A 25207-nucleotide genomic window follows, 5' to 3' on the forward strand; every position below is an offset into this window, starting at 1 on the left:
CAATACTCTTTCCTGTAGCCACTGTCCCATTTTTCATGAAGCTGTTAAGGATGATGTTTATATGTTGGATATCATTTACTGGCTGTCCAATAGTCCTGGGTAGACACCATCATGGCATGTCATCAGTATTTCTATTTAGAAAGCATGATGCACTAGGGATCATCAGGTGAATATAAAATACTCTTTTAGAAAAGGCAAAACACCAAAGCACATAAATTTGGTATTAATATTTAATGAACAGGGGGGCAACTAGGTGGCTCAATGGATTAACACTGATTCTGGAATTTGGAGGACCTGAGTTCAAATCTAGCCTCAAACAATAATTCCTTAGCTATGTGACCTTGGGCAAGTCACTTAACCCCATTGCCTTGAAAAAAAATTTAATGAACAATAGTGACTAAATAAGTATCATAATTAGTATTTTTAACTAGGTACTGCACTTAAAATTTATTTGATTGTTTTATTTGGTATTTTATTTTCCTTCATTTTGGGTCTTTTTACTCATTGTCAAACAAACCCTTCCCATTTCTCCTGATCTTATCCTCTATCACCCAAGTTTGGCCAGTGTTATCTCCAAGAGAAAAAGCATTCCTAACATCAATCTCTTTTTCTCCATTTTCACTTGGGTTCACTCTCTATGGCTTCCCAAAGATCAGTGTCATTTAATTCAGGCCAAGAGATGAAAGCAGTATTCTGGTTATTCAGGACCTAATGGATTGGATTATCTGAAAAATGAAGGCAGTAATGTTGGATGGCAGCAAAATAGAAGTGAGTTTTAGTTTCAGTTTGATTCTGAAGAACCTCTATGGCCTTGGATATGTCATTTGCCCGTAATTTACTCCTCCTCTAGTAATAAGAGGTTTGGACTTGTAGTTAGGAAGACCAGGTCCTAAGTGACACCTCTGGCTGGGGGTGGGGGGGAAGGGGAGGCATCTAGATGGCTCAGTGGATAAAACACTGGCCCTGGAGCTAGTCAGATCTGAATTTAAATAGGACCTCAGACACTTGATAGGTTCTATCTGTGTGACTTTGGGCAAGTCACTTAATCTTATTGTAATACAAAAACAAAAGTAACACCACTGATATTGTTAGTTGTATGATCAGGGGTAAACCATTTATCTTTGAGTTTCAATTTCTAATAGCCATGATACTTATATAACAATAAGATTGTCAAGCAATGGTCAAAAGAGATTATGGAGGGGCAGCTAGGTGGCACAGTGGATAGAGCATTGGTCCTGGAGTCAGGAGGACCTGAGTTCAAATCTGTTCTCAGACACTTAATAATTACCTAGCTGTGTTACCCTGGATAAGTCACTTAACCCATTGCCTTACAAAAAAGCCAAAAAAAGAGAGAGATTATGGAAAATGCTTAGCCAAACTTAAAGCCCTATGTAAATGCCAGCTACTTTGAAATATATAAAAAAATCAAGGAGTATGATAACATAAAGCGTTCTTAACCTGGGAACCATGAACTTATTTAAAAACCTTTTTAAAAACTAGTTTAATAAATTAGATATATTATATTATATTCAATATTCAGGGTCAGCTAGGTGGTGCAGAGGATAGGTCCTGGAATTAAGAATATTTGAGTTCAAATCTAGTTGTGTGATTCTAGGAAAATGAACATTTTTCAGTTCAGCTTTCTCATCAGTGCAATGAAGAAAATCATAGCACCTGCTTCACAAGATTGAGGTGAATATCAAATGAGGTAATATTTGTAAACTACTTAGCAAAGTGCCTAGAATATAGTAACTGCTATAAATGTTACCTATTATCATTAAATCTATGTATTTTTGTTTTTGCATTAATAACATTCTGAGAACAGTTTGGTCCATAAGTTTCATTAGAATGCCAGAACCTCTTAGAGTGGGGAAATTCTAAGGATGTTTCTACTATTACTAACATTTTGATATGCTATTACCTTTTTGTTCCTAGTAGAAACAAGAATATGGCTCTTACACTCAGTTTCTTTTATTAACCATTATATTAGTCCCCTTAACTCTCCTTTTTCAGGGTTTGAACTGAGAATTTCCATGAGATAACTAATTCCTTGTCTTTCTCAGGAAGCTAGGTGAAGAAAGGTTTGAGGAAACTACTCATAATTGCTTTGTCCTGACCCTTAACTCTTGGTGGTTTTTTTTTTTTTTTTTTTTTTTTTTTTAGGTTTTTGCAAGGCAATGGGGTTAAGTGGCTTGGCCAAGGCTAGGTAATTATTAAGTATCTGAGGTCAGATTTGAACTCAGGTCCTCCTGACACCAGGGCCAGTGCTCTGTCCACTATGCCACCTAGCCACTCCTGTCCCTTAACTCTTGATCAATAATGTCCTGACCCTGTTGAAGTTATAACCAAAGGAAAAGATGTCAAAAAGTCAAGTGTGGACACCCTAAATAAAAAAAATCTAATTGCAGACTCATTAATCTACTCAGAAGATAGTCCCATAGGATTTGATATATTTTCAGTGACCCACTCCTTTGTTCCTTTAATGAAAAGGTATTATATAAAGAGAAAATAAATACTTTAATCAAGTTTGGTAACATAATGAAAGTTGCTTATGAATAAGACCTACTACAAAAAGGAAATGTGATTTACAAAGAAATCTGTGTTTTAAATGAGGTGTTTTAGACATTAAAAAATAGAGGCAGGGTTTTTCTTTCTTTTTAATAAAATGAATTTTATCCATGGGGATATGATTATATCCAGAAAAGCATAAAAATGCAGGCTGCCAATGTACATTTCTTATAATTTTTTCAATAATTTTCAAAAATCAGAAAGTGAACAATATAGCAAAATACAGCCTTAATTTCTTATTAATTTCATGATATGGAAGGCCACAGTTAAAATAGTGGAGCTACAACTTTAAATTACCGAGCAGGCTTGGTATTTAATGAGAGATTTAGCCCAGCAGGGTTTCTGTTAAATTAAGTTGTGCCTTCACATCACAGTGGGAAAACAGGTGTATATTGGTTTAGAATTATGGAAATGTTGACTAATTCCAAGGCTTGTAATCAAACAGCAAGGCACCCTGCAATATTTTCTTCCAAGAATATGCATTAATCATTTATGTCTGGTCCCATTTCTTCATGTCCACCAAAAGGATACAGCTGAAAGACAATACTTTCATCGTTTTTTCATGTAGTTGTTAAGGGTGATGTTTATCAGATAAAGCTATACATAAAAGCAGGATGTATAACACTTTCTACTTTGGAACCACAAATGTAGCACATACTGAGTAGGCTGAAGAACCTCAAAGTCTACAAATCCAACATAGCTTTTCAAATTTTTCATTTAGCCTGCCTCAAGTAATTGGGCAGATGAAACTGAAAAATAAAAAAAAAAATAACCCAGCTCTCTCTCTCTCTCAAAACAGGATATGCAGATTCTTTTAGTTACAAAGGAATTTCTTAATAAACAGTTATCACTCTATAGCTCAACTGTGCACAGGAATTTAAAAGCAGAATGAAAGGGAATATCCAGCTAGGTTTTAGAAAAAGATATAATTTGTTTGATCTAGGACTGCACCAAAGTAAAGCTTTTTTAAAATCGTTCATGGGTCAGTTTACTGTTTTTCATTGTATACCATGGATTCTCTTGCGGATATGATATGCTGTCCTTCGCCTATGAAAATCTGTTTGTTATTCCCAACCTGTTAGATGACAGTAGAGATTGTATTTCATCCACCACTGTGTCTTCCTCCCCACGGCCTCCCACAATGCTCAATACATATTAGGTGTTTTTAAAAAAATTGAAGCTTGACTGTGAAAGAGAGAAGAGAAAATTCACCTTCTCATATCCACAGAGCTGGGTGGGAAAGAGTCTATGGGTGAACAGCATTGAATATACTGTGAAGATTCTTGTTGATTTGTTGGTTAGTTTTATGAAAATGCTTTCTCTTTCTTTCTTTTTTCCCTTTATTTCAAAGGATGGCTCCTTGGGAAGGAAAGAGGGAGAGGATATTTTGGGATATGAAAGTGACATAAAAACTAGGCATAAAAATAAAATGTGTTGAATTGATATCAACACAATGAAAAGATGGGAATTTTACTTCTTTCTTGATCAGAAGTGATAAAATTAAATTGATCATTTTTAATAAAGGTAAAATGTGGTCTAGATTCACACTGATCCATACACTAACTCAGTGTGTATCTTTCTGTTTCAAACATGTCTTTTGAACAACATATTGTTGGATTCTGGTTTCTAATCCATACTGCTATCTGCCTTCATTTTATGGTTAAGCTTTATCCCATTCCCATTTACACTTGCTAACTGTATTTTGCTCCATCCGATTTTTATCCTGTCCCTTCTAAAATAAAGTCTATTTTGTTTTTAATCACTGCCTCTCTTAATCTGCCCTCTCTCTTTTATCATCCCCCCTTTCTATTTTCTTTCCCTCCTATTTCCCTATTGGGTAGGTTATATTCCCATACACAATAGTGAGTACATATATCCATTTTTGAACCAATTCCAATGGTCCAAAGCATTGCTTGCCTTTTGCCTCTTCCACTCTATCTTCCTTGCATGCCTCTTTTATGTGAGAAAAATTTCCCTATTCTACCTACCTCTCCTTTCCTTATTCTCCCAGTGCATCCTTCTTTCTCAACTTTTTTTTGAGACCATCCCAACATAACTCACACTCATACCCTCTGCCTATCTAAATTGCTTTAACAGTCCTAATAATAATAAAGTTCTTAGGAGTTACATATATCAACTTTACATATAGGAATGTAAACAGTTTAACTACATTAAGTCCCTTATAATCAGTCTTTCACATTTATCTTAATATTCTTCTCTTGAATCTAGTGTTTGAATGTCAAATTTTCTGTTCAACTCTAGTCTTTTCATCATAAATGTCTGAAAGTTCTCTGTTTCCTTAAATATCTGTTTTTCTCTCAAAGGATTTGAATAAATTTTTATGGGCTGGTTATTGTTGATTATAATCCTATTTCCTTTACCTTCTTGAATATCATATTTCAAGCCCTTTGCTTCTGTAATGTGAAAACTATTAAATCTTGTATGATTCTGACTGTGGTTCCATAATTTGTGAATTGTTTCTGACTGCTTGAAGTATTATCTCTTTGACTCATAGGAGCTCTGAAATTTGGCTATAATATTTCTGGGAGCTTTCATTTTGGGATCGCTTTTAGGAGGCATTAAGTGAATTTTTTTTTCATTTTCTATTTTTACTCTTTGGATCTAAAATATAGGGATAATTTTCCTTGATAATTTTGCTATGGTAGTGAAAATGAAGACCTGGTAGATTTAGAAAAATTTGGAAAGATTCAGACTTATGGAGGAAAATGCCATCCATCTTCAGAGAAATAGAGGATAAGTAGAAATGACCATAGTATATATATAGTCTTACATATGTGTCAATAAATATATATGGGTATATATGCATATTATTATAGATATCTATGAAAATGTATATATGTATCTATGGGCAGGTATGTGGATATGTTTGTACATATATATAAATGTGTATATATGACTGCATACATGTATATATATACACACACACATATATATATTTATAGATATATGTATCAGTATATATCCTCCTTTAATTGCAGCTTTCATGGGGGCAGGGGAAAAATAAAGTAAAAAAAGAAGAGAAGAGAGAAAACCTATGTGGAAAGCAAAGGAAAGATGGACATATTGAACATAATGTGTAGTAATTATAATATATGCTTTCTTGAATTGGAAAGTTATTGCTTTATATTTTGAATCCTTTTATGTTTTGCTGCACACATGACAATTTTTTTTCTTATTTTGCATTTAAGTATAATTTTTTTTAAATTCTATTTTACCCTTTGAATCTAAGCTATAGGGGAAATTTTCCTTTATAATTTCTTGAAATATAATATCTGGACTCTTTGAACATGGTTTTAAGTAGGCCAAAAATTCTTATATTATCTCTCCTTGATCTATTTTCTAGGTCAGTTGTTTTTCCTATGAAATTTCCCATTTTATTATTTTTTTTCATTCTTTTGATTTTGTTTTATTATTTCTTGATATTTCATGGAATCATTAACTTCCTCTTGCCCAATTCTTATTTCTAAGAAATTATTTTCTTCAGTATTTTTGTGCCTCTTTTTACAAAATTTAATTCCCTTTTCACATTTTTTGCACTTTTCTCATTTCCTTTCTCAAATTTTCCTCTACCAACTCTTATTTCTTTCTTCAACTCCTACTGATCTCTTGTTGGGCTTGGGTACAATTAGCAGTTTTCCCTTAGGCTTTATTTATGACTATTTGCACATTGCTGTCTTCCCTGCCAAAGGAGTTTTTATGGTTAAATTCTGTTTTGTTGTTGTTTGCTCATTTGTTCATTTTCTCACCGGTTTCTTAATTTTTAACTTTATGTTAAAGTCGGGCTCTTCTCACCTTAGGGTGGGGAGGCACTGTCCCACACTTTATTCTGCTTTTTTCAGTGATCTGGGGATCTGCTAGTTTTCAGGGTTTACAAGTGGGGTGTGATTTTGGAAGATGTAGGGTAGCTTTTCTCTTGCTCTCAACTCTGGTCTTTACTTAAGAGGAAACTTCAGAATCCTGCAATCACAAGTACTAGCACTTTATTTGCCTTGGAATTGTGCAAAGGGCCTCCCTGTTCCTTGTGACTAAGCCCCAGCATTCCTCTTCATCCTGAAACTCTGACCCAGATCTCCATATGCACAATAGAATTGCCAAGCAGTGCCAGCAAAGGGTTCCCTATAACCTCCTTTTGATAAGTTGTCTGATCCCCTTACTCTTTCTGGGCTGAGAGCACCTAAAACTGCTCCTCTGGCTGCCACTGCTTAATTACCCCACTATTAGAAACTTCTGTGAACCTCTTAAGTTTTCTTAGACCAGAAAAGAATCTCACTCTAACTTTTTTATTGGCTATGCTGCTCCAAAATTTGACCCGAGGCATTAAAGTTGTTTGAAGGGGAATGTTGAAAGAGTTCAGATGAGTTAACTATAATTTGCCATCTTTAATACTTAAACTTTATAAAAATTGTTCCATTGGAATTGAAATTGTTGGATGGAGTTAAATTTAATGGAAGTCACAATTTCCAAATAAACCTCTATAGTTGCCATGCCATATCATGAATGCTCCCTAATTTTTCTTCTACCTTTTTCATCTTATTGAAGAGATAGTGAAATGTCATAGCTAAGGATGACAGCAATTTAGACTCTACAGTAATAGGTTCTTTTTTTTTTTTTTAGGTTTTTGCAAGGAAAATGGGCTTAAGTGGCTTGCCCAAGGCCACATAGCTAGGTAATTATTAAGTGTCTGAGACAGGATTTGAACCCAGGTACTCCTGACTCCAGGGCCAGTGCTTTATCCACTGCGCCACCTAGCTGCTGCTAGTAATAGGTTCTTAACCTGGAGTCTATGAAGTTTTTTTTTTCTTAATATTCTGACAATCATATTTCAATGTAGCTGGTTTGTTTTGTAATCCTATGTATTTTATGAATTTAAAAACATCATTCTGTGAAGAGATCCATAGGTTTCACCAGAATGCCAAAAGAGGTAAATGATACAAAAAAAGATTAAGAATGTCTGTTTCAGAGGGACTTGAGACTGAGTAGTTAAGTAGCTTTGGAAAGAGGCATACTGTATTATAAGAAATCTGAAGAAATCTTCTGAAGAAATCACTACATTCCTAAATGAGATAGGATAACAAGTTGACTTGTGCAGGTTCAAGACTTTCTAATTTAGGAGACTGAATTAGGTGTAAGGTATGAGAATAATATATGGCACAATAATAGAAATCTATAACTTGAACTGTAAGCATATTTTTTCTGTTGATTTTTCATTCATTTATTTTTATTACACTAGCCTCCAATAAAATCATCATCTTTTCTCTGCTTACCACAGATACTTCTTTTATCACCAACAGATAACCATTTAGGATATTAAGTTAACTCATTGCTGATTTCCAAGTAATAGTGAAGATATTCAAATAGAACAATGCAATCTAACATCATTACATAATTTCTAAAAATTCCTTTTAGAAATAATGTATTCTGATGAAGTAGCTAAGTATATGTCATCAGGGCATTCCTAGTGAATTGTACTAATAGTCAAATATGGAAGAAAAGGGAAAAACAGTGTAGGCTTTGTATTTTTTTTTAACTATAAAGTCACAAAATGGGTTTTAAAACATTGACTTTGTTAACCACTGGTGACTGTTTAGAAACCATTAGGAGGTTTAATATTATGGCCATGCAGGGTACATTTTGTCCTTTCAAAAGAAAGAATCTAGAAGCTAAATTTGAAAAAGGGCTCCTGGTGAGTAAAATCCTTTTTTCCTTTTCCATTTGCTTCTCTTTGTATGTATGTGTTGGGTTTTTTTCCCCCCTTTTAAAATCTTAGTCCACCCAATGCTCTTTGGTAGCTTGCTGTTGCCCAGTGGGACCACTCTGATTTTTAAGCAAGGGGATGGGCTATTTGAAAGCTCTTTCCTTCAAAGTTAATGTCCATCCTACTTTATGGACTAGCCAGATGGTGTGGCTGCTGTACATGAACTGAGGGGGTTCAGTCAGCACCCACTCCTCCAAAGACCAAAGTCATTTTTTTTTTGGCTCGAAGAGACCATAACTAGAACCTTAAACTGAAAGGGACCATTTTCAAGCAATAAAGTGATTTGGTACAAAAGTAAACGGACTCACCCCAGGTAAGGTTTTAATATTGTGCAGTGCATTCTGAGCCTCAAGTGCAGCTTTTCTTGTATAAAATGTTACGAAACAACAACCTACAGAGAGAAATGAAAAGGTTTTTAGAAATGTCTGCAAATGGATTTGCTTGACGGCGATGAACAAATCATATACTTTAAAAGAATGTACAATTTAGAAATAATAAAGAGCATGAGAACAGTAATAACCTCTCAATCACTGACACTTTGCCTTTTATTCTAAATCGCATTTATTCTTTCTCTCCAAGTTGAAGAAAAAGGCATTTAAGTTCATCTACTACTGCCAGAAACACTGGTATTTCAGGGAGTTTGAAGGTGGCAACTAAAGGGAAAGATAGTTAATCAAAATGACAAAATGACACAATCACTTGGAATAAATTCTTTTTATAGTACTTTTGGAGTTCCTACCCTTAAGACTTAGATGATTACATTGTCACTGTATTTTAAATTAAGTTAAAAATGATTTGGAAAACCCCCAAACAGGAGCTGGTAGCTTAATTCATGAAGCCCAAGATATCTAGGACTCACAGATTGGTTCAAATATTCACAGGACCCCTTCCAGACACCACAGATCAGTGACTGTTCAAGTGATCTGGAGGCTGGTCTGTTGTCATTGTTTTCCTAACCCCAGTCTCAACTTCTAGAAGAAAATATTTGTAAAAAATGCTATCAGTGTTAAGCAAGGTATATAGTTTTGCTAGATTTCAGCTTTAAAAATAGCTGCAAAGGTAAATGTTGATGAAAAATTGATGCTTTTTCTTGGTAAACTTGGTAAATTGGGGGGTGAGGGGAAGTGGCATTAGGCACACTGTCTAATATAAATTTTACTACCAAGGTACAAAACCATCTTAAGAGACAGTTGTATGTATTAAGGAATCAGAAGAGATTTAAGAGGCTATCAAAAAGATGCTAAAGCACAATAAGTAAAATAGAGGATAGATTTCACGCTTAACTTCCATTGTTCTTGGATGAGGATGTAAATGGGCAAAGAACAGGATAGAAAACAACTATCATATATAAGGGTGCAAAATGCATAATAGATAAGGTGTGTTGGAGACAGCAAAGTGGATTCTATAAGCTATCAAAATCTTGTGAATTGGTATTCCAATTTTTTTTTTAGGTTTTTTCAAGGCACACGGGGTTAAGTGGCTTGCCCAAGGCCACACAGCTAGGTAATTATTAAGTGTCTGAGGCTGGATCTGAACTCAGGTACTCCTGACTCCAGGGACGGTGCTCTATCCACTGCGCCAGGTAGTCATCGCCGCATTCCAGTTTTTAAAGCAAAATTAATCAGGAGGATTATAGGAAAAGAAACAAAAAAAATTTTGAGATGCTTCTTTACCCATAAGAGAACCAAGTAAAAAGTCTATGAAGTCTCATAGGTCTAGAGCAAAAAATTAAATAAAATTTTTTTAATGGTGCTTCACATTTGACTTAGCTACATATTAAAAAAAGACAATCATTGAAATTATAGCATAGTACAATAATAATTTCTTAATGCAAAATATTTTTTCATCTAAAAATCAAGTAACTCTTTAAGTGCACACTTCCAATAAAAGGCTCAACAGAGTCCGCAGACCTTTGCTGATGGAGGGAGATTCAGTCTGATATGGGTCTCTCAGTTTCAGCAATTGAACTAAATTTGTTAAATTACAAAGTTAATTTTAGTTGAGCAGTTGGTCTGTTGTCTTTATCTAACAGATCCAATCAACCAATAATTTTGGCAGCAGCATAAACTAAGAACTAAGAAAATTTCACCCAAAGTGAAAGAATAGTTTAGTACATGAGAAAATAGATGCCAATGCTTAATAATCTATGTAACTATTTAACCAGAACAATCTTAAAGATCTCCCTTGATACTATTAAAAAAAACAGCAGCAGGGGCAGGGCGGTTAAGTGGATAGAGCACGGACCCTGGAGTCAGGAATACCTGAGTTCAGATCCAGCCTCAGACACTTAATAATTACCTAGCTGTGTGGCCTTGGGCAAGCCACTTAACCCCATCTGCCTTGAAAAAACCTAAAAAAAAAATCCCAGTAGCAGTAAAAATCTTCTAAGAGGTTCCCCCCCCAAAACTTATATTCTCATAACCATAAAACTCATACTAAGTATTCTTCCCTCTTCCAAAATAAAATGAGTACACAACTGCTAGCAAGGTAGTATGAGGAAGGAAAAGATTCAAGGAGGAGATGACATCTGATACTTAGAAGAATGACTAGAAATACATCTTTTTTTCAAGTAAGGAATTCAAATAAGACTTTTTCTTTTTTTTTTTTTTTTTTTAGATTTTATTTTTTTCAAGGCAATGGGGTTAAGTGGCTTGCCCAAGGCCACACAGCTAGGTAATTATTAAATGTCTGAGGCTGGATCTGAACTCAGTACTCCTAACTTCAAGGCCAGTGCTCTATCCACTGCACCACCTAGCCGCCCTCAAATAAGACTTTCAAGGAGGAAGAGGTGGAATTTGTAAGGAAGTTATGCTTATTTGGAGGAAAGAAAATAAAAAGGAAATACTCATGGGAAAGAAAAATAACCTGTCAGTCCAGCCTAGCCAAGGGAACAAGAATGAAAAAAATGAGATTTATTCTCAAAGAGCTAAGAGGCTCTCAGGAAGATCTGAAATTGGGGAGTGACATAATTGTATAGTAAAAGCAACAAGGAAGAACGATGATTTATAAATGAAGGAAAACTTGTAATGTAAGTTCATAAACCTGTCTTCTTACATGCAAAGTCAGCATTAGGATCCCTATAACTCTAACTACATGGTGAGCTTCAAGGGTTGTCTTCCCCCACCCCAATCCCCCAAACTCTCCCCCAGTCACACCCCTTCTAAATCATATTCTCCACCTTCCCCATGCCTAAAATTCTACCCTTAGAAATTAATTTTTTCTATATTTAAATAGGAATACTTTATGTCACCCTCTTTTAAACTATCCCTGAGAAGAATAACATTAAGCTGATAGGAATCAAGCAAATACAGGAAGTTTTTTTTTGTTTTTGTTTTGTTTTTGTGTTTTGGAAGGAGGAGATCGTATTTCAGAACCTGGGATAAATAGACCTTAATGGAGGAACTCCAATGAATCACATAAGGGCATGCAGAATTTAGTAGGGGGAAAAATGAAGTATCACATATAGAAAAAGATCAGAGAGTACCCAAAGATGAACTTTTCCTACTTTACCATTGTGTCTAAAGGTAAACTCTTCTACTCTAGCCCTGCTGCACCTATGAAAATTTTTATTTTCATTAAAAATTTAGGTTCTATTTAATAGATGAACAACTATCAGATCTTTCCCATTTCCCCCCCTTCCAAAGAAATGAGATCCTATAAAATTCTTCTTTATATATGTTTTGACTGAAACTCATGGGAAAACTCATTTGATCAGACAGGTGGTAAATTTTATTTCCCTATCACCTCGACAACTTCCTAGATAGATAATGATTGTGAATGAGAGCTCTTGGTTGACCTATCTTCTCTTCTCTTGGTTGCCTTACCTCTGGTAGAGTACTGAAAAGTCAGTAGTGCACATCATTTCACCAAAAAATTGCATGGAGGCATACACATTGCTTTACTCAACACAGAATTTTTTTTAAATGGGGTTTGTTCTTTATCTTGCCTGGTAGGAAAACTCTCTGTTTCATTTTGTGTACATATTCAAACACTCTACTCAAAGGAATATTTGATCAAGCTGTCTAAATTTTGTAGAATAAATACATGGCAGTACAAATTGAAACTGCCATCTTTAAGCACAGCCATTTTGACTTTGGTTACTAGTGGATTTAATTTCCCCTGTTCCTAGAATGAATGGATCTAAAGATGGGGAAAAGTAGTTTAAAAATCATTGTTTCTGTTCGCTGTCAAAGTCAACAACCATAGCCCTTTTGCAACACAATTGGTATTTTCACATAAAATTTTAAATTCATTTATATGAAGAGATTATTTAACTGAAGTAAGATGAGAAATATGATTTTTCATGATAGAATAATTAGCATGACAATGTGTCAAGGTGCTACTATAAATTCTAGGAGAAAAAACCCATTAAGTCTCGATGGAGATGAAATTTTCTTTCCTGCCTGTCCTAACTGAATATAATGCTGTTAAGGGAATCACCTGTCTCATAGGTTGCCCTGAGCCAGCTGTAATTCTGGTTTGAATTCCCTGGCTTCATTTCCAAGGTGGCTAGAATACCAGATGGTTCAGAAATTTGATTATGAGAACAGGTCTTTCTTTCTTCTGAAGTCTCAAAACCACTGTGGTAGCCTGTGTGGTTAAACAAATCCACTGATGTGCTTCAAAGGTCAGTCCCTCAGGTTTGCATGGATGTCATCTTCTGTCCAGGAGGAATGGATAGATGAGAAATCAGAAGAGATGGAAAGGTCCTGTTTCATGCTAAAGAGTATCTGCAAGGCCTCTGGAGTGCCACCAGGGCTAATGGGTTCAACAATCCAGATGGTTTGCAGGCCAGAACCATTCTACTTCTTCCCTAGAAGGCAGCCCTCACTGTTTTGCATTTTGTTACTGATTCATTCCAAATAATATCTACTAAACACCCATAATTCATTTTTTTCACAACCTTAACCTGTTCAACTCATGGCTTCTAAACAAAGAAATGAAGCCCATTCAAACAAAGGCAAAAATCTAATCTATATTTTATTACCATACACATTTGTTAGATGGTATAGTGGATAGAACATTGGCTTAGAATCAAGAAAGCATCATTATGACTTAAGATCTGGCCTCAGACACTTATTAGCTGCTTGACCCTAGGCAAGTCACTTAACTCTCAGTTCATCATCTGGAAAAAAGTGAGTTGGAAAAGGAAATGGAAAACCACTCCAGTATCTTTGCCAAGAAAACCTCAAGATGGGAACATGAAGAATTGGATAAAACACAACACCACTACCAACATCACCAATAATAATAACATAGTTTCAAAGATCATGATGCCTTGTAAAAGTTGGGGATATGATTTTGAAACAAGAGACAATAATAATAGGAGAGAGATATCAAATCCTTTCATTCTGCATGCAAGCTTCATATTCTTTATGGTGCACATCTCTGGCTTCCTAATACTCTGTTGGAGGTAAGAAAGATAGGATACAGAAGAGCCAAGTGATCTTCCCTAAACTTACTGGGAGCCCAAAGAATCTAGAGCTCTCATTCACAACAGATAGGAGCATGCATGTTGTAACTTGAGGGATGCTAGGAGACTCCCAGTTCTAAATACCTCCTTCAAAGTCCTCAATAATATCTAAGTTTAGAGAATTCACACTCCTTTGATAACTATTTCTCAAATAAAAATGCAATTAAAAGGAAGAGATAATCCATTATATTTGCCTCCAAATCTATTTCTCTTTGGACCTTTCCAATTTCTGTTAAGGACACCTCAGTCTATTCAGTAATTCAAGTTCCCAACCTGAGATTTATCCTTGATTCTCCCTTACCCTATATATCCAATCAGTTGCGAAATCTGACAATTCTACCACTCTATCATGTGTCACATTTATCCCCTTACCTTTACTAATTTGGTGGCCATCACTTTCACACATGTATCTATTGAATAAGTATCAGGAGAATATAAGTAAATACAAAATAGTTATATATAAGGTAGCTTAGGAGAAAGGACACACACAATTGGGGATCAGGAAAGGCTTTGAGAAGAAGGTGATGCTTGAACTGCATTTTGAAGAAAGAGAATGTGGTGATGAGGTACAGGTAAGAAGGAAATTCTTCCAGCTACATGGGATAGTCAGTTCAAAGACTTGAGGGACACAGAACTGACTTCAGTCATACAAGGTTCTGAAGGTACAGTGCCAAACAGTTGAGTTCTAAAAAGAGGGAGGGAGGGAGGGAGGGAGGGAGGGAGAGAGAGGGAGAGAGAGAGAGAGAGAGAGAGAGAGAGAGAGAGAGAGAGAGAGAGAGAGAGAGAGAGAGAGAGAGAAAGAGAAGAGAGGGTTTTCTGGCACAGGATACTACCAAAAAGGTAAAAAATGGCATTGGGGGTTGCTCAAGAGGCAGAAGGTGGCTAGATGGTCTGGAGCAAAAGTGAATTCAGAAGGGGGTGCACTGACAGCTAAAATTCTCCATTCTGCCTATTGTTTAGAGCCTCTTTTTCTCAGTCTTGAGAGGGTGACTCAGTCGTTTACTTCCCAGATTCCCAGGAGGTGGTAATTGTAGCAGTAATACCTGCATATGTTCACCTCATAAAGCAATCTGTAATCAGTAATATAATTGTGAGATATGATTACACCATCATATGTCAGAAGTTGAGAGTGGCAAATCCCAGAGAGACCAAATGCTACATGCTCCAAATGGGGTACTTGGTGTCTGACTATATCTCTTCACCGATAGTTTCTGCTGTCATAAAGAGTTCCCTTAGGTATACTGCTAGCTTAATTGCTGAATAATTTGAGACATTGTTATAGGGTTCTCCCCCTCTCATTTTCAAAAGAGAAAACCTCAAATAGAAGCTGGGTCAGTATTGGCATCTTTACACAAGTATGCACTCATGCATGTACTCCCCCCTCCCCCAAACATTCAACCACATGTGCAGGAGCAAATTATATATTTTATATAAAATCACAATGAAGGCATGCAACTTTACTGAAAGACTTTAATTTTAAATGAACAAGTGGATTTACCAGCAAATAAACCATCTGGATTATCATAAATCTTTTCAAACCACAGCTGTTTCTCTTGAAAATCTTTACTGTGAAACTCTTGGGAATATTGCATACTGAATAAAATTTATTGTGTGTGCAGAGCTAACCAGTTTATGCCAGAGTCTGCCTAGAAACAGACACCAATTTACTTAGATTCTTCAGTGTAGAAGAAGAAGGCTTATTCCTAGAAAACAAGACCAAAGTTCAGTTTTAGAAAGCTTTAAAAGTTCTGTTGGCTCTTTGGTCCCCACGAACATGGTTACCCATTTCATTTATAAACCTTCTCTAAGCCAGCCTTGGAATTAGCAAGAGAAAAATGAGTGATAAAGTCTAAGACCTTGTGAAGAGGCATTTTTTTTATTGTTAAGCCATGTAGAGTTTAAAACATTTTATTAGAAAAAAAATTTGGTATCAACAAAAATATATTCAGTGCCTAATATGTGCTAGATGCTAGGGATGCAAGTATAAAAATGACATAATACCTGTCTTTCAGGAACTTATATTCTAATGGGTGAGGTACCAAGTATATATAGATATAAATTCATATCCAGCATAATAGTAAAATAAAAAAATATAAATATAAACAAAGGAGTTAAAATGTAAGGTAGTTTGGTAGCAGCTGTGGGGTGGGGAAGAGCATGAAAGGCTTCGTGAAGAAGATGATGTTTGAGCAGCACTTCAAAGGAAGAGAGGAATTAGAGTCAGAGAGGAAACAGGAAAAATAAGACCAGGTTAACTGGAACAGAAAATGCATATAATCTGAGGCCAAGTTGCAAAGGGCAACCTGTCTCCATTTTAGAACAATAGGAAGAAGCCATTTGTGTTGACTGAGTAATGGAGCTAAGGAAAATTATTTTGACAACCACATGAAGGAAGGACTAGAGTGGTGAGAGAGGAACCAAGGAGGTCAATTAGGAGACTTTAAGGCAAAAGGTTTTGATAAGGGTCTATGGAAGAGGAGTGAAGAGATTAAATACGGGCCATGTTGTGGATGAAGAAACAAGAAGACTAAGTGACTGATTGGACCTATGAATAAGGAAGACTAAGGGATCCAGATCAATCTTATGAACATTGGGAGACTGGAAGGAACCTGGTACTTTTGACTGAAATAGATAACTTTGGAAAAAAAGGAGGATTTGTGTGGAGAAATAATGCATGTGCTTTTGGATATGCTGAGATTGAGATGTTTCCAGGATATGCAGTCTGCAATGTCCAACAGGCAATTGGTGATGCTGCACTGAAGGTCTGAATTGATATATACTGGGAGTTGTTTACATAAGGATGACTATGAACTTCATTAAAGCTGATGAGGTTAATGGAGGGAGAAGTATGAGATGGGTGATGGAAGACAGTAAAAGAAAATGAGAAGGAAGTCAGACAGGTGGGGGGAGAACTAAAAGGTAGCAGTGTCAAGAAAAGCCAGGGACAAAAGAGTCACCATGAAGATGGTCAGTAGTGTCAAAGGAAGCAGACAGTCTCATCCTTACCAACCCATCACATAGAGCAATTAAGAGATCACTGGGAACTCTGAAGAGAATAGGATGGGTTGTTGGCAGGAGAGCTGAAGTCAAATTGCAAAGGGATAAAGAATAAAGAGAGACAGCCAAAATGGCTTTTTTCATCAAAGTTAACTTTATGCAGCAGTATAAATTTTTCCAACCCATATTCTATCCTAGACGACAGAGAATCAACCATGCATCTAAACTTGGGAAAGGTCTCTCACAGTTTTGTCCTAATCTGAACATTACTTTATTGAGTTTCCAAGAGGGATTTTCTCAAGGGAGAAGGTATTCTTTCATATTATCTAATTCTAATTATAAATTTTTGTCTTGAATTTTATCATCCAGGAAGAGGATAACAGCAGGCAACTAAGTGGTACAATGGATCAAACAGTGGACCTCAAGCCAGGAAGACCTAAATTAAAATCTAGTTTCGATACTCACTAGCTATGTGTTCACAAGTCACTCAGTCTTTGCTTCAGTTTTCTCATCTGTAAAATGAGAATAATAATAGGTCTCTCTGTCTTTCTCTGTATTTATCTTTCTCTGTCCCTGTCTTTCTATTTCTGTCTCTCTCTGTCTTTCTCTACTTCTCTCTGTCTGTCTCTCTCTTTCTCTTTCCCTGTCTCTGTTTCTCTTTCCCCTTCTCCCAGGGTTGTTGTAAGGATGATAAAGTATTTGTAAAGTGCTTTACAAATCCCAAAAAGTTAAATAAATTCTAGCCACTAATATTCTTTATGGAAGCAGTTAGATGGCTCAGTGGATAGGACCTCAAACATTTATTAGCTATGTGATCCTGGGCTAGTCACATAACCTCTGTTTGAGAAAATGACAAACCAATCTCGACTCCTGGCCAAGAAAACCTCACATACAGGATTGGTGTACTACAGTTCCCAGGGCTATGAAGAGGAGGACACAATGGAACAACAACATTATTATTAGCACAGGGAATCATTTAGGTGATGTTTTCTGGTCCCCAAGAATGATCCTGGGGACACTGGAGTTGAGGAAGAGAGAAATTGGTTTTCCCAAACTTTTTTTTGAGGATTTTCACTGACAAACAAAAAATGTATCAAGCAAAGAGCTTTCCTATTCTGGAAATATTATCACTTGCTGCCAGCAACTGAACTCTGACCATGGGGTGTATGGACATATATTTTATGTCTTCAAAGCCCATCAGCAACTTAGAAGTATGAAATCTGCTTTATTTCCTAGACTTAGAAAATGGATACTTCAAAACAGCTCAATAATGATCGTCTAATGATTGAATCCTCTATTCTTTTAGCAGAGTGATGGAACCCTAGTAGAAAAATCCAATTCAAGATCCATTCGAATTCAGGACATCAGCAAAGTCATCATGTTGTGAATTGAAAATTCTTTTAAAGACCGCCTTTGAATGCTAAGGGGCTGCCAGATCAAGGGAGTTCGGCCCAGCAAGGCTAAATGAGTGAAGTCCTGCTCTGGGTTGTTTCCCTCCTTTCTGTGAATGAACTTCTCCTTTGTATGCTGTATTTATAAGCAAAACAGGTGCCCAGATATATACAAGCTTAGAATTTCAATTGGGATGCTGGCTCCTTGTCAAAATAATATAGCTCTTGCCAGTTTAAGCCAGGGGAGGGCTTATTCTTCATACATGATTTTCTCATTTTCTTCACTCCATTTTAAATATTACACCAGTAGAGCCTATTATAGGAACCATGGCATAATGGATAGAGGGGCCAGCCTTGTACTCAAGAAGAGCTAGGTTAGAGTCTTACCTCTGACTGGTACTGACTATGTGACCAAAGACAGTTAAGTCAATGAACCTTCTGATGGCCCAAGCAGGCCTGAAAAACCGTAAATCACAGATATGTCATCATTTTGCCAATAAGGAAGGTGTTTAACACTAGGCTGTCCTGCTCCAATGAAATCCCAGGGATAGACCCAATCCTAGTTCCCTCATTCTCACACCTTCTTACAACATATAATAGTTGAGAAGCTGAGTCATATTTTTGTGTGTGTGTGTCTTGGTGACTTTCTTACATTATATGGTTTTTGTTTAACAGTCATTCCTCTGCCCTAGTCAAGACAAATTATTATAATTTCTATAAATTAATCAAGATTTTTAAAAAAATTCTTCCACAATCCCTCTTCATTAAAACTAGAAGAAATTGCACACTAATTTTTTAAAAAAGGAAGAAGAATGTTTTTCCTCTGTTTGGGTTCATAGATAATCATGGAGATTGCCACCTGGGGTGGGGCTGAGTTATTATTAGTAAATATTGATAATACATCTGCTGGGCACTGTGCTATGTACTGTTACAAAGATAAAAATGAAGCAATCCCTACTCTTAAACAGTTTACATTTTCTTGGGGAAGACAGAAAGTGTAAATAGATCATATAATTCATTAGTCTCATAAGAGACTGTTAGTAAGGAATTCCTGTCAATGTAAGTCTGTACCTTCTTTTTGACTTGCTGCCTAAAACACAAAAAGATCCAGTGACTTACCCAGGGTGACACAACCAGAAGGGGCCAGAAGTAGATCTTGAACTCAGGTCTTTCTGGTTTTGAGTCCAGCTCCCTATCATAATAACGTTACTAACTCTTATTAGAAGCAATAACATTTAGAGAAACCAATAAATAATATGTAGAAAATAAAATACAAGTTAATTAGGGAGTAGAAGATGGCACAGTAAGGCAGTAGCAATTAAGAGCATCAGGAAAGGAGGAACCTTTGAAGGAGATGGCATATTCTTTTTGAGACTGTTTCATTCTTTAAGGCATGAAGGAGAGGTTGGCCTAGATCTGTGGAAGGGAACATTGGGCCCACTGGCTGTTATAAAACTGCAAGATCATTTGTCCTAGCACTGCCATGGCAACTGTAGGTGGGTTTCAAAATTAAATAAATCTAGGAGCTCTTTAGGGGTGAAGTAATGAAATGTTTGAGTAAATATAGCAGGCTAATTTTTGAGTAGATAATTTTGTATGACTTGTGAATGATGTTATAAATATCCAAATTGCCCTTAGCAGAAATAAAGGTTCCCCAACCAGCTTAGAATCCCAAGGCTCTGTCTAGCTCTGAAAGTCCATATTGTGGAATTAGTGTCAAAACTGGAAATTTTTAGAATATCATCACAGCAATCTTTTAGCCTAACTCTCTCATCCTATGAGAGATGAGAAAATTAAAACAAGGACTAGACATAATCTGGGGACATTTGAAATATTCCTTTTCATTCAGGGTGACAGGGTGACAGCTGTATAACTTTACTCTGGGAAAACTGTATATATCTTCCTCTTTGGATTATTTCTCTTTCAGTCTTGTACATAGCTATATCTCCCTTGCACATCTAAAAATGGGTTTTACTTTCAAAGTAATCAGCTATCCAATACAAATGCCAGGTCCTATAGAAATCAACTTTTAATGATACTACATCCAATTAGCTTAGTTTTATAGAGTTTGATATAATTGGCACCCTGATGTAAAAAGTATTACCATCTGGCCACCAACTAGGAAGCAAAGAAATAATCCATTGCCATTCTAATCACAGTATATTACAAGTATTCTATGGTTTGTAATACGAGGTATAATTGGAAAGGAATCCCAGTGGAACCCACACAGGCAAAGGACAGATCTGATCTTTGAGGCATTATATCTGATTTCCTTTTTTTTGGGGGGGGGGATGGTGTGTGGTGGTGATCTGGTCTGTCTGACAGATCATTAAGCATGCTTACTCTCTGGCCCAAAGTAGGTAAGTTCAATCCTTGATAACAGTTATGACCTGGCAGTTGAAAAATTATCACAAAGGACCCAATAGTTTGATCATTTGCTTCTCTTCCACCCCCAACACTCTACCCCTCATATACTATGACTACTGCCTTTCTTTTAATTGGCCACAAGTCCTGGGTTACTGTCAACCTTCAGATGCACTAGGGAGTTATCATAGATGAGCCATGCTTTGTCACTCCTGTCCCCTTGTGAATAAAAATGTTCACTCTAAGTGTCCTCTGCCTGCAAAATTGAGGTCTTTTTTTTTGACCTAGATTAAATCTACTGCATTTTCAAACCTTTTGGGAAAGCAACTGAGGACTAATGTGCACAGCTACATGTACGGCAACACTTCCTCACCCATTATTATGTAAATTCCAACTAAAGCAGAGACACAGATAGAAAAGATATCAAGGGCAAAATTGCTAGAATTTGCTTTTTTCCCCTTGCCTGGTTCTCTGAAATAAGCCACTTATGTTAAGCCATTTTAAATGTCTAATAGCTATAAAAGTATCTGAAGAATTTTAATGTCAGGTTCCCCTCCCTTTGTTCCCTCCCTCCCACCCCCGCCCTCCCCCTTAGGACAATCATAGCTTTTAGCCGCTTCTTGAACTCTAGTACTCCAAGCTTCATAAATGCCAAGTTCATGGTTAATGTGACTGTCTGTCAAGACACTGTGGGAAATGGCTTGAAGAAAGAGGCAGTTTTCCTTTGTTAGAAATAGAGCATTTGACCTTTGGAGCTGGGAACAATAAGAAAACAACTGATTCAATGCACTTTTAGAAATTTTAAAGCCTGATTCTAGAGCAGTTAAGGAGGGAAAGTCACAGGTGGTTAATAAATGTTGAAATGAGTTGAAGGGGCCAATCATTTAACAGAATATCTAGAACTTGATAGGTACTTAATAAATTCTTATTGATAGACAACTCTAAAGAGTGCTAAGTCTGTGGAAAGTACAATAAATCAATTGAAAGGCTGCCATGATACTGTACTGTACACATCTCAGAAACTCAAAAGGATTGGGCCCAGTGGTTCATGATATGCTAAACCTCCACAGGAATCTTCCAAGATGAAGCATGTCAACAGCAAAAACTGTTCCTTCTAAAATGATAAAGTATCAACGATTCTTCCAGGTCTTCATTTCTATGTAGTAATTCTGCTATAACATTATTTGCTACAGGCTGAAGTGGGATATAAGATCAACCTGTTTTGATTTCAGGACAAGGGGATTCAGTTATTGAATTATTTTACATTGTCTAGACCCAATGACTCCCTTATTTCTTAACCCATTCTTTCCCCAACTTCTCAAAATCAAGATACAAGTGACTTACTATCACAAAATATAATATATTCTTTTCGGTCCTCAAACTCATTGATTTTATTTGTATCACTTGCCGTGTTGGCCATTCCCTTGTTTTGGACACTCTCCCCTTGCTTGGTTTCAGAGACTCAAAATTTTTCTCAATCCCTTTTCCTCTCTACCACAGCCTGGACTATTACATGTTTCTTAGTCCTAAAGTCAGTTTGGCCTCCTCAAAGTCTACTTAAATTTATAAATAGATATTGAAACCACAGGTTGTTGATGGAAGACATTTATAAATTTGATAGAGGTAAATGGGGCAACTAAATACACAGCTGTTTTGGTGGTATAAGATGCTCTTTTTTTTTTTATATTGTTTTTCTGTTGTTTACAGTCATGCTGGACTCTTCCTAAAGACTCAGGGAGATAAGTCTTCCTGACTTCAGGCCCTTCCACTACACCACTTATATAGCAGCTAGGTGGTGAGGTAGATGGAGTGCTGGACCAGGACTCCAGAAGATCTAAGTTCAAATTTGAACTCCTTCTCTGACTAGCTCAAGTCACTGTTTGCCTCAGTTTCCTCATCTATAAAATGAGATGGAGAAGGAATGCGCAAACCACTCCAGTATCTTTGCCAAGAAATCCAGGGTGATGAAAAGGGACACAACTGAAATGACTGGACAACATTGTTCTCTATCCTCAAATAGACCTGAACATATCACTGTCTGGGTCCAAGAAATTTCAGTAGCTCCTTTTACCACTACAATGAAAGACAATTTTTCCTGTTTGGCATTTAAAGACTTTCATTTCAACCTAGGTGTCATCCTCCTCTCCTTATTCTCTTGCTAACCTCATATCCAATTAGTGACCAAGTCCTTTTGTTTCTGACTTTGTAACTCTCATAGTACATGCCACCCCCCCCCCCCCCGTTTCCTCTGTCACACCATGACCTTATTACCTAACAAAATAGACCATTGATTGGTCTCTCTGCCTCAAATATCTACCCATTCTTGCTATCCTTTCCTCAGACAAATCTGACCATATCACCTCTCCCCACCCCACTCCTCTTTCAATAATCTCTGGTGGCTTCCTAATATCTTCAAGATCAAACATAAAATCTTCTGTTCAGCTACCAAAGCCTTTCATAATCTATCCAACCCCTTTCTTCTCTTTTAGTCTTCTTTCTTCTTACACCCTTCCATGTAAACTGTGATTTGGCCTCCCTGCTGATCCTTTAAGAAACCAGTTTATCTCTGGATTCAGAGAATTTTCACTGGCTGTTCCCTATTCCATTTCCACCTTCTTGCTTCCCTGGTGTTCTTCAAGTCTCAGCTAAAATCCACCTAAAGCCTCCCCCAGTCCTTCTTAATCTTAATGCCCTCCCTCTGAGACTATCTTTAATCCTGAATATAACTTGTTTGTATATTTGTACATTATTGCTCCCATTTGAATGTGAGTTCCTTAAGAGCAGGGACTTTATATTTTGTTTTGAGTGGGGTGGGGTGGAGGTGGGGGTGCCATGTCTTCTTATTCCTAAGATTTGGTACAGTGTCTTGTACACAGTATATGCTTAATAGATGTTAGCTGACTAATTTCATAATCTGGCTCCAGGCTATCTTTCCAAGCTAATTGCACATTACTATCCTTCATACCACACTCTTCTACATTTCAGTCAAAATGGTCTCTTTACAGGGCAGCTAGCTGGCACAATGGATAGAACACCAACCCTGGAGTCAGAAGGATCTGAGTTCAAATCTGAACTCAGGTATTTAATAATTACCTAACTGTGTGACCTTGGGCAAGTCAAGTAATCCTGACTTGCAAAAACAAAAAAAATGGTCTCCTTACTATTTCCTATATGACATTCCAGTGTTGTCTAGAATGTTCTCCATCTCTTTCCCTCCCTCTTCTCTCTCCCTCTCTTTCTCTCTCTCTCTTGAAATCTTTGGCTCCATTTTAAATATCTCCTATTCTCTCAGTTGTTACTGTTTTATTCAAGATTATCATGTGTTTTATTTGTTGGGTCTTTTGGGTGAGCAATATAATTTATATTTTATTACATGTGAGGATTTTTTTCCTTCTTCACCCAATTCACCTTGTACAAGTGGGCCATGATTTATAAGGTAATACAATATCTTTATGGGTATCTTTTCCAGTAGGTAGATATCTTATCCAGTAGGTAAATATCTTATCTGGACCAATGTTTCCCATGCAAGGAATTTATCTGTGTAGGCAAGCATGAATTGATGTTACAGTGATTATACACAGCAAATCTACATTTTCCCCTGAACAGCAGTCCTGGCATGTTTGTTATTTGCTTGTGCACCAGGGTGGGCTGGGAGAATGGTACCCTTTCTTTCAGACTTTCCATCCTGTCCTGTGATCCAAACAGAGACCTCAGAGAATTTTCTTATTGATGTTGGAAAGATGGAGAGACCTTTTTTTCTGTTTAACTCATAGTATTTATTCTGTATATACTCAAGGAAACATCTATTAATTACTTTCTCAAGGGTAACTGTTTATATCACAACAGTTCACATTTAAGCAGCATTTTCTCCCAGACAACTTCAGGCCTGGATAGGCATGATTGAGTTAAACCTTACAGAGTCCCTGTAAATCACATACAATGCAACAAGGGGCAGGTCATGTTATTTCTATTTTATAACAGAAGAAATGAGGCAAGGAGAGCCAGATCAACAAGCTTGAGAAACATTTAACTACCCAATGCCAAAGCCTAGACAGAAAGAGGGCAAGGGGACCTTATTTGCAAATGATGACTGTACCCCCTTAATGGGGTTTGGAATTGATTTGTTGTCTTGTTTTTCTAAAGTAATTATTGGGAGCTAGCCAGTTCACCCATCAGAAGGGCCTCTTAATACTGTAGGCTCAATTGGCTTTAGTGGAATCACTTTGAAGACTTTTCTCTGGAGTATAATGATATTTACCTCAACTTTATAGCTTCCTGTGCTCACAAAAGGCAAAAAAAAAATACAGCAGAGGTCTGAACTATTCTTATCTACTGAGGATGCCTGGCTTTACTGCTACAGGAGAAGAACTGGTTTCATTTCTCTTGGATGATAAAAAGCAATAGATTAAAGAAAGAATGATTGGTGTCCATATAGAATCTAGAACTAGAGAAGTCCAGGACCATCAAGGGGAAAAAAAGAAGAAAGCATAGGATGGAGCAAGTATTACCATAATGGATAACATTTATCATGTGTTAGCTACAGTTTTGCTTTCTGAATCATCACACAGTTAGGAAGCATGGTGACAGAGATGGACCACAGGACTACACAATACTCATTATTCTTGAGCATGTCCTGGT

The 25207-nt window shown here is 36.6% G+C and overlaps 1 protein-coding gene across 24 annotated transcripts in view; it reads right to left on the reverse strand.

The window, feature by feature from the left end:
• Positions 1-25207, reverse strand: part of CELF2 (CUGBP Elav-like family member 2) — a 632079-nt gene that overhangs the window by 130831 nt on the left and 476041 nt on the right. For all 24 annotated transcript variants that reach the window (XM_074194143.1, XM_074194138.1, XM_074194156.1 and 21 more), the window contains one exon: positions 8653-8735. In XM_074194143.1, coding sequence (XP_074050244.1) covers positions 8653-8735 — 83 coding nt within the window. The remainder of the gene's footprint in view (positions 1-8652; positions 8736-25207) is intronic.

The sequence above is a fragment of the Macrotis lagotis genome, chromosome 7 (assembly GCF_037893015.1).
Source record: "Macrotis lagotis isolate mMagLag1 chromosome 7, bilby.v1.9.chrom.fasta, whole genome shotgun sequence".
Lineage (NCBI taxonomy): Eukaryota > Metazoa > Chordata > Mammalia > Peramelemorphia > Peramelidae > Macrotis > Macrotis lagotis.